At 26.1% G+C, this 12,408-nt stretch overlaps 1 protein-coding gene across 2 annotated transcripts in view; it reads left to right on the forward strand.

Moving 5' to 3' along the window:
* The window catches only part of LOC117179167 (serine/arginine repetitive matrix protein 2), a 55,232-nt gene that overhangs the window by 22,783 nt on the left and 20,041 nt on the right, over window positions 1-12,408 (forward strand). For both annotated transcript variants that reach the window (XM_033370885.1, XM_033370886.1), the window contains one exon: window positions 6,460-6,738. In XM_033370885.1, the coding sequence (XP_033226776.1) occupies window positions 6,460-6,738 (279 nt within the window). The remainder of the gene's footprint in view (window positions 1-6,459; window positions 6,739-12,408) is intronic.

Consider the following 12,408-nt stretch of genomic DNA (forward strand, 5'->3'; position numbering starts at 1 on the left):
TTATTTGTGAAAGTAGCTTTATATTTTACTGAATTTTTGATTTAAAAAAATCATCTTTTTGGTTGGAAATTCAAGTATTTGGTTAAAAATGCATCTGTCTTGTTGAAAAGGCAATATTTTCATTTTACTGAAAAGAATATATTTTCCCATTCTCGTGTAAAATCTTCTGATTTCTCATTTTTGTTTGAAATATTATTGAAATTCATGGACTTTACGAACAAATGAACTATTTTTACACCTTTAAATATTTTCAAGGACTGAAAAATGTATTATTTATCATTCTACATATTTAAGATTTTTATCGAGTTGGAAAGGATGAAATTTTGGCTTTCGATATTTTATGAATTGGAAGAATCATTTTTTATTTTTTAGATTTTTATTAGAAGGGATGAAGATTTGATTTTTTCTCTGAATGGCAAAAGTCAAATTTCTCTTTAAACATTTTTATAAAGTGTTGGGAGGGAGAGGGGTTGCATTTTTAATATTCAGAGAAAGGGAGAATTTTATTTTGAAGTTTTTACGGAATTGGAAAAAGGACATGTTTTAAGTTTCTCATTTTTATTAATGTGTGTTGAAAGGGAGGATTAGTTTTAATTTAGAACTTTGCAAATAATAGCGTGTATTTATATTTTTTTAACCAGAAATCTTTAAACGTTTCAATGTATGTAAGTTTAAAATTTATAATCTTGCAGATTAATGACATTCAATTAAAAAAAATTAATTAGGGAAGTGTTAAATGTTTCCATATAATAGGTGCAAATTACTGAGATTTTAAATACGACATTTCTAAATTAGAAGTTTTTTAAGTTACAATGGTAAAAGCTTAAAATTTGAAAGAGTTAATTAATCTAAATGGCAAAATTTTCAATTTTAAAAGATTTCGCATTTTTAAATTTCAACGACCATAAAATTAATTCATATCACTTAGAATAATGATTCTTTCAGCATGATCTGATTCCTACTTTCATTCTAACCCACAATAATCTAGGGAGATATAAATATATATTTTTTAATTAAGGTTGTGTTCTCTCATGCCGGAGAGTTTACAGGCAGTCCCCTATTTTCCTAAAAGTCCCCTAATTTACATGAAATACATTCAAGAGTTGTTATTTTTCGATCACAGTTCCTAATAACCTTCAATTTATAGGGTCTAACTTATAGAGATATTCACGATGATGGTGTTCAATAAATGTTTGTTATTGCAACTAATTGTGAATCTTTTTTTTATCTTCAATTTTTTTAATTTTTTGAAGTAAAAATAAATTGACACTGTATTATAGAAAATAATTTTTAGAATCAATAATGATGCTTTTTATAAATCACTTTACGTTCTTTAATGAACAATATAAAATAATATTTTTTCAGTGATCTACAATTAAATATAAATACTTAAAGAAAAGCAACTAGAAAAATGAATTTTAATTTAAATTGTTCAATTGTTAAGACTTGATTGTGAAAATTTCATTTGGTAAGTCTCTTAATTTATAGTATTGTTTGAGTCGAAAAGCCAAAAATTGACAAGTTTAATGTTTTGAAATCTTTTTCGGAATGGAAACAATATTAAAGAATCAAATTAATTAATTTTAAATCTTAGTTATTGACTTATAATTTTGAATGCTTCACTCTCATATTGTTTCATTTTTAATTAAAATGCAAGTACCTTAAAAACAAATTTCAGTTTTGGAAATGTTTTTTGACGCTTTTTCTGAAGATAATGAAGACCACTTTTAATTTGAAATGATTTAGTTCTAAATTATTAAAGTTTTTAAATTTACCAGGATTTGAGGACTCCAAATTAACATTGATTTGCAATTTTTTATGAGTTCTTAATCATTTTCAAAATCCAGAGTTTGATCAAAGTTCTAATTTCGAATTCTCAGGGCGGCGACTTCACAGGGGAACCCGGAAATGGCCGAGAATCGCATTTAAAAAACCGGGAATTTACTTCTGATCGTAGCAAAATTCAATTTTTCATTATTTTAATAATTTTGGTCAATTTAGAAAAGTGACTTCTACTTTATCTACAGTTGCAGGGCATATGAGTGAAAATAAATATAGTTTTTATTTCAGAACAGGGAGTTTCGATAAAGAAATATAATTTCACTTGGAACAGGGAATTTCTGATATGGAACGGGAATCTATTAAAAGAATTAAAACTGGGATTTGAAAAAAAGTTTAAAAAATCCCTCTTCTAAGTGAAAATTCGCTATAATTTAAACGTTCCTTTTTTCAAATTTTAGAAAAAGAAAGCACTTCAATTAGTTTCTAGAGTAGAAGTAGTATTTCGAAGAAGAAATATTTCTGAATTATAATATTTTTTTTTACATTTTTTGTTGGGAATTTATCTTTTTTCTTGATAAAGCCAATTCTTGATTTAGAAGCTAAACTCTTTTGTTAAAAATTAATTTTTTTGCTAGAAGATTCATCATTTTAATGGGAAATTGATCTCTTTTTACAAATGTAATTAGATTGCTGAAAATAAATTTTTGAACTAGAAATCTAACTATTCCAGTAGAAAATTGATTTTTTAACTTTGAGTTGAAATTTGACCTTTTCTAGTTCAAAACTTAACTCACAAAAGATTGTTCCCTTTTCTTGAAAATTAATTTTTTATTGACGATTCGTCATTTGAATTAAAATCCCATCTCTGTTATTGAAAAATAATTTTATTTTTTTATTTTAAAAACTTATTTTTTCTTCGGAGGAAAAGCATTTTGTTTACCGAAATTTTGTTTCTTTTTTGAAAAGACCATTTCACTCAAATATTACATAATTCTATTTAAAAATTAATTTCTTTGAGTGCAAATTTAATTATTCAATTTTTGGTTGAAACATGATGTTTTTTAATTGAAAATTCTTCTTTTTTGGTCGAACATTGGTTTTCATAACTTAAAATTTAATTATTCAAATTTTGGTTGACAATTTATCTTTTACAGTAAAACTTTTTTTAAGTTTAACTACTTCAGTTGAAGATTAATTATTTGAGTTAAAAGCTTTTTTTTTAATTCAACTATTTCAGTTGAGGATTCATCATTTTAGTTAAAAATCCATCAGTTAAGATAAAAGTTTTTTCTTATTAATAATGTAACTAATTCATTTTCTATTGAAAATTGATTTTTTTTCTAGTTCAAAATGCAACTATTTCGTTAAAACTCGTGTATTTTGGTGAAAAGTTGTATTTTTTGGTAGCAAATTATTATTTTCGTTTGAAAATTAATCTTATTTTTTAGAAATGCATCTGTTTGGTTTAAAATTCGATTTTTCCAGTTGAAGATTCATGATTTTATTATATATAATATTCAGTGATTGGAATATAATCCACACTGAAATTTCTTCGAACGTTATTATTATTAATTAAGTCAATTCACCTGAGAATGTGTTATTTTGGTCATGTTGTCCAATAAAAAATAATAGTGGATTCAGTTGTCAGTGAATCCTGCTTTATTTGCCAATTTCTTGAAAAATCAACATACGTTTCCACCTTGTTGCAGACCTTTTTAAAGGTAATACATAAAATAAATTAAAAATGTTTAACCTGTAGTAATGTTAATTAAGTTATCCAAGGCATTTAAATGAATTTTATTTTCTACGAGAAATTTTCACTATAGGTAAATTAAAAAAATTCGTGGTACAACTTTCTTCATCATATATATTTTGTTAAATTCTAGACACGAAGTAGAATAAGGAGACCCCAATGCCATACTGCCTTTGGAAAATTTGGACGGATAGGTTCGGATTTAGTTAGTTGGCATCGCTCGTAGCGCCTCTTGCTGAAAAGCGTTCAAATACAAGTTTTACAAATGGTATTATTTCTAATTATAAAAGTTACAAATTGTACACTTTCAAATTTAATTTTAAAAAAATAGACAATCCTTTTAGAAAATTTTGGAAATTGTATAATTTCTAATTTAAAGCTTACACAATAAGACAATTTTTTTAAAATATAAGATTCACGAATTTCAATTATTTAAGATTATAAGAAAATTCCGAAAATTGGACAAGTTCAAAACGTTAAAAAGAAAATATTTTCCAAATATAATTTCTAAAATTCGATCATTATAATTCAAAGGAATTAAAACTATTATTTCTAATTAAAAGCGTTCCAAATTGAAAAATTTAAGATTCCAATTTTTTTTAAATGGACAATTTTATTAGACAGTGGTTGAAATTGTATCATTTCTAATTCAAAGCGTTTAAAGTTAAAAAAAAGCGTTAAAAATGAAATGTTTTCAGATTAGAATATTAAAAATTTGCAACAACTTTCTTCTGAGGATTATCCTTTTAGTTATAAATTTTATTAGTAGATTGAAAATTTCATAATTTTCTTTAAAAGACATCAATTTTGTTTATAAATTGTTTGCAATTCTTATTTTGGTGTTAAAAAATGAACTGGAATATTCTTTGGATGAAAATTTAACTATTAAACAAAAAATTTCAATTCATCTGTTTTCGGAGAAATTTAATCTTTCTTTAATAAAAATGCAACTTTTCGGTTGAAAATTCAACTCTATTTTTGAAAACTTGTCTTTTTGATTTATAATTCACCTGCTTTAGTAGAAATTACATCTTTTTGGATAAAAATGCAACTGTTTGGTTGAAAATTCATTAAGTTTGTTAAAAAGTCATAATTTTTTGTTTAAAATTCGACTGTTTAAATATAATATTTGGGTTTTGAAAAAAGAACTGAAATATTTTTTGAATAAAAATTCAACTAGCTTTTTAATATTCATTGTTCTTTTTATTTAATTAAAAATACATGTGTTTAAAGAAAAATTTCATCTTTTTTGGATAAAAATGCAACTGTTTGGTAGAGAATTCAACTATTTTATTTAAAATTTATCCGTTTTGGTTGAAAAAATTGTCTTTTTGGATTGAGAATTCTATTTTTTGTGTAAAAACATATTTTTTTGTTTAAAAAAATGCCCTTTTTGTTCTTGTAGAGTCAACTGAAATCTTGTTTGGATGAAAAGTCAACTTTTTTTTTGTAATTAAACATTCTTCTGCTTTAAGAGAAATTTCATCTTTTTTAAAATAAAAATGCAAATATTTGGTAGAGTTCAAAAATTTTGTTAAAAAATCATCCTGCTTGGGCTAAATATTCGTCTTTTTGAACTGAAAATTCAATTTTTTTCGTCGAGAATTATTTCCTGTTTAAAAATTCATATTTTAATCGTGAAATCTCGACTGAAATCACTTTGTTAATAAATCACTTTTTTTCAAGATTTATGTTTCAAGTTGAAAATACATCTCTGGTTGAAAGTTTGATTATTTTGAAGACTAATGTCTGGTGGGAAATTTAATTGTTTAGTGAAAAATACTATTTTTTGGTTTAAAATTAATTTTTTAACAGAACATTTTATTTTTGTTGGGTAAAAATACATCAGTTTCATAGGAAATTAATTGTTTGCTGAAAAGTCATATTTTTTGTTTGAAAACTCAGTTTTTGTAAAGAAAATTTGTCTTTTGGCTTGAAGGTTCAATAATTTATATTAAACTGTCATTTGTTTTTTGACTGAAAATCTTTATTTGTTAGAAATTTGTTTTTTTTTTGGGTTTTAACATTCTTTTTGTATCTATGACACTTTTCTGTTGGGAATTTGTCTTTTTGGGTTAAATATTTGAGTATTATGTTAAAAATTCAATTATTTTGTTGAATATTCCAGTATTTTGTTAAAAAGTTATCTTTTATGGTAGAAAAGACACTTTTTTGTTTGAAATAAATTTAAAAATTTGCAATTTGTTATATGAAATACTGTTTTATTCCGTTTATAAAATATGCTTTATTAAAAATATCACAAGATTAAAATGCTGGTATTGGAATATTAAAGATTTGAAATGAAAAATTAGTCAAGGAAAAATCAGAGAATTTTGAGAATGTTCTCGGTTTCACATTTCACCGCAATAGACGCTACGAGCGATGCAAACTAACTACATCCGAATTCACGTGTCCAAGTTTTCCGGGAGTGGGGTCTCCTTATGTTACTTCGTGATTCTAGGCCAGTTTTTTACATCTGTTAAAATTTTTGAACTTAGGCCTGCAACAAGGTCGAAACGTACGTTGGTTTTTTAAAGAAATTGACAAATAAAGCATGATTCATTGACAACTGAATCGACTGTTATTTTTTATGAGACCGCATGACCAAAATAACACATTATCAGATGAAGTGACTTCATTGACTCATAATTTTATTTGAAAATTTATTTATATGGCAATTTTTGCTCTGTCGGATTAAAGGATGTTTATAATGAATGTCATCATTTTAAAAAAATGTTTGCGTTTTGCGACAAATATGAATATGTTACTTTTAGTTGACCCGCAAATTTGAAAAACTTGTCCGGGAAATGACTAGGAATTTGAAATCGTCCGCCGAATCGCCACCCTGATTCTCTTTTTAAAAATTCTAAACAATTTTACAATTGATTAATATTAATTAATTAATTTATTTATTTGTTGAATAGTGTGAAAGAGACCCACCAAATTGCTGAGGCTCAGCAAGAAAAGAACGCAAAGATGCGTGAGGCTTTCGGAATTTCAGAATATTTTATCGAAGGAAGCAGTTTAGATCCGGAACGTCATGCTCGAGAAGCAGAAGCCAAGGCGGCCGCCAGTAAAGTCTACAAGCTGATTCGAACACCCAGTCCTGTTCCCGAATCGACTGGAGCTGCCGAAAAAAAGGAAAAGCGAAAACGGTCAGGTAGCACTTCAAAAAAGAAGAAGAAGAAGAACAAAAAAGAAAGGTACACTTTATGATTCATCTTAGTCGATGAAGCCTCGAGTTGCTGAAGCTCCTCTTGTCTAATTTTCTCCGCCTAAAATTGGTTCTATTTCTAACCGATAAAATAACATCTAAACAAACGAAAATCTAATTAGAAATGAAAGAGGAATCGAATAGGCAGCAGTGGATCAGAAGACTCGAGGCTTTGAGACTAGATCCTCGTAGATTTCCTACATTTTCCTGATTGCTCCCACGATTCTACATTCGATCATATTCCTACGCTCACAATTGATTTCTTTCGACGGTTACTGACTCAATAAGTCTCATAATTCACCTACTATTTCATGTCCCAAACACCTTTCTCTGTTTCAAACAGAACTGAGGAGGACTGAGTGCCTACTGAGTAGGCCTAGTAGGTAAGTGTGGTGTCGCGTCTAATTTCCTCAGTTTTAAACAACGATTTTGACTCTTTTAGATCGATTTAAACATAACAATATAGGGCTGGATGCAATAACAGAGTAGGCACGGATTTCAAAGTTCCCTAAACCCAGATTTTGGTATCTCGATTTTGACTTTGAAATTACCACATTTTTCCGTGGGTGAGAAACGGATCTTTTTCAGGGTGTCTACCTAATCGAAAACCCGGAAATTTGATTTAGTGACCGGAATTTTCCATTCGATTTTACTTATATGAATATTAAAAGTGCTGGTCAGGAAGAGCAGGGTAGTTAGCGATTTTGAATAAAGAATGGCAAAAGTAAGGGAATTTCTGTAAAAAGCACTTTTAGGACGTTTTTAATAGATCTCAATAATCTAAAAGGATTTCAAAGATTTTAGAGTATTCTAAGAAATTTTTAAGAGCAAAAAAGTTTCAAGGGATTTGAAATATTTTTATGGTATTCAAGGTGGCCGCTGGACCGGGAAATGACTAGGAATTTTAAGAAGACAAATTTTCCCAAGTTTGATTAAAACAGTTTTGTAAATAATTAAAGTATAAAAAACTGAACAATAATTGATTTGACAACACTAATCTAAATCCGTTCAAAATTGGAGAATTTACAGATTGTAACTATTTAAATTCGAAAGTCTTAATACGATTTGAGATTAATATAATATCATTTATTTCGATAATTTTATTTTTAAATAACAATTTTAATGATTCATCAAGAAAATATTTTTAATTCAAAGGCTTAGGTCTTCCTTTATATTATTTTTTTATGTTAAATTGAATAAATAAATTAATATATTATTTTTATTAGTTTTCTTAGCCATTACAAATTTCAATGTTCATTTAAGACGAGTAAATTGAATAGAAATATATGTAAAAGTAAGCACTTTGAAACTTAATTGTTTTGCATAGGAAGCTTTGAAACTATAGAATTTCAAAGAGCTTTTCAACTTTTAACGTTGCAATTTGAATCGTTCTGTTTAAAAATCTTTAATTTGTAAGTGAAATTGCTCAATATTGATGTACAAATATCAATTTAACACTTATTATTTGTAAACAAAATTGAGTCTCTTCAAGAGATATTTCGTAGTTTTGAAAATATTCAAAATTAATTAAAAACTTGAAATGTCTTCAAGTAATTGAAAAGAAGTGTGTTAACATTTTTGTTTAGAATTTCCAAATACATTTAAAAATTAACCGAATTTTTCCTACAACTTTTGGAAAATACTGCAAATTTAAAAAAAATCTTAAAATTACCCAGGTTCTGTTTTGATTATTTTAGAAATCTCTTAAAATATTTAAAAATTTTCTGTTACAATAATTTTTGAAAATGAAAAATCATTTTCAATTTTCCCAGGAATCTTAAATTCTTTTTTACCAAAAATTTGCAAAAATCTGAATTTTTTTTAATCCGGCTGTGGGTACTTGCACCAAAATTTCGTTACAAATAGCCCAATTTTTTCGGGTCACAAACTTCTTGTAAATTATTTGAAACCGTTTCATGTTCTGAGTTTAATTTTGATATTTTCAAAACTTCTAAGTATCTCTTAAAATTACTCTAATTTTTTCTACAAATAAGAAGTGTTTCCTATTGTTATTTATAATTTCAAATTTTAAGGATTTTTTTTAATTTGCAGGATTTTCTAAAAGCTATAGGAAAAATGCAATTCATTTAAAAATGTATTTAAACATTTCGAAAAAAAATTCAAAAATGATTTTAAATTTGGAAAAATATATAACCTCTTCTAGATTTCTGAATATTTTGAAATAAAATTTTTATGTTTTTGAAGGATGCTTAAACTATTTCAGATAAAAGTAACTTACTTCTAATTTAAAAACTGTTAAGTTAAAAAAAATGATTTTTTATTTTTTAATGTGTTTAGCTTCAAATTGCTTAAAAAAATATTATTTTAAACATTTTAAAAGTTCATTGCTTGATTTTTTAATTTAGAGTATTGAAAATGTTAACGTAGTTTTGGGGAAGGGGGGGGGGATTTAATCTGAATATTTGAACTCTATAATTTATAAAAGTTCTAAATGTTGCAGTTTATCTACATTTCATTTCAAAGTTTTCAACTGAAAAGTGTTATTACCTTCCATTCCATACGTGTAAATTTAATTTGTTGTTTATTGTTTATTCCTTTAAATGGAAAAATGTCTAGAATAGAGTTGAATTTTTTAAATTTCATTGACCGTAAAAAATGTTTGCCAACCGGGAAAAAACCGTGAAATCACTGAGCATTTTTTTCTTCGATTAAAACGGCCACCCTTGTTATTTTAAAAGATTTCACAGCATTTTAAAGATATTTGCCATATAAAAAATCTATAATGTTTCAAGGTATCTTTAAGGAATCCAAGGAATTTTCTAACAATTTCGAGGACTTCTTTAATGTTCAGGGATTTTAAAAGTCTTAAGGTATTTTAATACATTTTTTCAGGATTTTAAAATTCCATTTCATTTTACGGGATTTTATAATATTTTAATGAATTTCCAAGAATTTATTCATAAGAATTAATGGATTTCGTAGGATTTCAAAGATATTTTAAAAGAGTCCAAGGATTTTTCAGATGATTAAAATAATTTGAAGGGATTCAAAGAGTTTGAAGAATTTTAGGATATTTCAGAAAATTGTAGAGTATTTTAAAATATTTTAATGCATTACAAATATTTTAGGGTATTTGAAGAGATTCGAAAAAATGTGAAAGATTTGAAGGTAATTTGAAAAAAATTTCGAGGGATTTCAAAAGATTTCAAAGGGTTTGAAATACTTCGTGGTATTTTATCAGTAATTTAATAAGATTTCAAAAAATTTGAAATGTCTTTACTTTGAAGGGATTTTAAAGGATTTAAAATATTTTAGGGTATTTTCAAAGATTCCTAGGCATTTTCAATTTATTTTAATACTTTAAAGAGATTTAAATGATTTAAGGGTATTTTAATAATTGTCAAGGTGTTTCAAAGGACTTTAAAGGATTTTAAATATTTTTATAGGTTATTTGAAGAAATTTCAAAAAAGTTAAATTGAAAATTGTATATTTTTTTAAGGTTTTAAAGGATTTGAAATATCTTTGGACATTTTTAATAGATGTTAACAATTTGAAGTGAATCCAAAGGTTTTAACAAATTGTGGGTTATTACAAAAAAACCAGGCATTTTTCAACGAATTTCTAAGAGATTTTAAAAGATTGAAGGGATTTCAAAAGATTTCAAAGGAATTAAATATTTCATGGATTTTGTTTAAATTCCTAGGAGTTTTGCAAAATTGCAATGCATTTACAAAGATATTAAAGGATTTCATATACTTTATGGTGTGTTAAAATATTTCAAGGAAATTAAAAATTATTTAATGGGGTTTCAACAATTTTGAAATATTTTATGGAATTTAAAAAGATTTCAAAGAATTTTTAATTGATTTTAATCATTTCGAGGGATTTCAAAGGATTTAAAATGTTTAAGGACATTTTTAAAAATTCTTAAGAATTTTCATGAGCTTCGCAACATTTTAAGGGGTTTCAAAAGATTTGAAATAATTTGAAGCATTTTTTTTTAATTAAAGGAATTTTAAAGGTGTATACTTTAAACGTTTCAAGAGATTCCAAAGGATTTAAAATATTTTAGTGCATTTAAAAAAAATCTGATAATTTTCAGAAGTTTTACAAAATTTCAAGGAATTTAAATTGATGTTAAAGGTTTTGAAATAATTTAGGTTATTTTTAAAACAAATTCAAAGAATTTAAAAAAATATATTTAAACATATTTTAGTTTATTTTTAAAATTCATAGAAATTTTCAAGATCTTTACAAAATTTCAATAAATTAAAAAGATATTAAAGGATTTTACATACTTTAGGATATGTTAAAATATTATAAGGAATTTAAACATTATTTCAGTAATTAAATGGGATTTCAAAGGATTTGAAATATTTTATGGCATTTTAAGAGATAAACATATTTGCTATGCGGTTGTAAAGAATTTCTCAACATTTTTAATTTCTTTTCAGGGGATTTTGGAAGATTTCCGAGGATTTCAATGATTTTAAGGGATTTTCAAAGTTCAAGATATTTTAACACATTTTTCTCATTATTTCAGGAAATATCCAATTTCATCGAATCCCACGGAATTTTATGATATTTATTTTGAACATGGAATTTTCTTTAAAAAAAGACTGTAAATCTTACATAGAATAGGGAATTTTCCAAAAGAATGACAATTCTGAATTACAAGATGAAAATCACAAACGAAGTACAAAAGTACAAAAATACCTAGGAGCGGGAAAATGAAATATTGGTCAAGAATTTAAAAGCATCTGTCGGGTAGACACTCTTTTTTTAGATAAACAGGTAGTATTCTAAATGTTTAAAGTACTGAGGAGAGATCTAAAAATGATATTTTATTATTGCAAAGAAAAGTCTTTTTTGGTAATTTGATTTTTTTTAATTTGCCGAGTAAGGAATACGTTTAGAATATATTGCCCCTTAAGATGTATTTTTCAATTCTCGATCCACATTTTGAGGTTTCAAACGATAAATAATACGCGAAGAAAATATTCCTGGACTTCGAAATCCGTGCAAAATCTAGATTTTCTATTGAAAATCGATTAAAAGTGTAATTTCTCGTCAAGCATTAGGCCTTTTTATCTTTGATACAATCAGGGACTCGTCAGTGGCTATGAAACGTTTAAGTAAATGTTTGCTAACTAGTTGGATTCTTAATTGTTTTTAAACACGCAGGAATAAACTGTTTAGTTCTAAAACCAAAAAAATTGATTTTAAAATGCACAATAATACTTGTTTTTAAGGAAAGCAAACGTTTACTCGAGTAACGCCCACGTGTTTATGAGTAAAGAGCAATTTGTTGCAGACATGAATTTTTTATCTTTGTTGTTGTTTATCGATAAAGCTTGTTGTTAATGTCATCTCTCTATTTTTTTTCTGACAAGTCCGTCCCTATCGATGGTTATCAAGGTAATACTAATCCCATATTATATCAATACTCCTCATATTTTACATACTTGTCTTTTATAACCTTTGGAAGATGTGGTTTGCAAAATTCTGGGAATTGAGGTTTATGCTTAACAAAAAGGTCAAACCAGATCTTTCAAAAACGCTGTTTTGTAGTTGATTTCTTAGCTGTAGCCCAGTGTTGCAATTGATTGCGAAGTCATCTTGTAAAATTGCAGTGACTATTGTATCACGAGCACACTAAGATTTATTATATAAGTGAGAATATCTGTGAAATTTGTA

This window comes from Belonocnema kinseyi, chromosome 8, assembly GCF_010883055.1.
Source record: "Belonocnema kinseyi isolate 2016_QV_RU_SX_M_011 chromosome 8, B_treatae_v1, whole genome shotgun sequence".
NCBI classification, from domain to species: Eukaryota; Metazoa; Arthropoda; class Insecta; order Hymenoptera; family Cynipidae; genus Belonocnema; species Belonocnema kinseyi.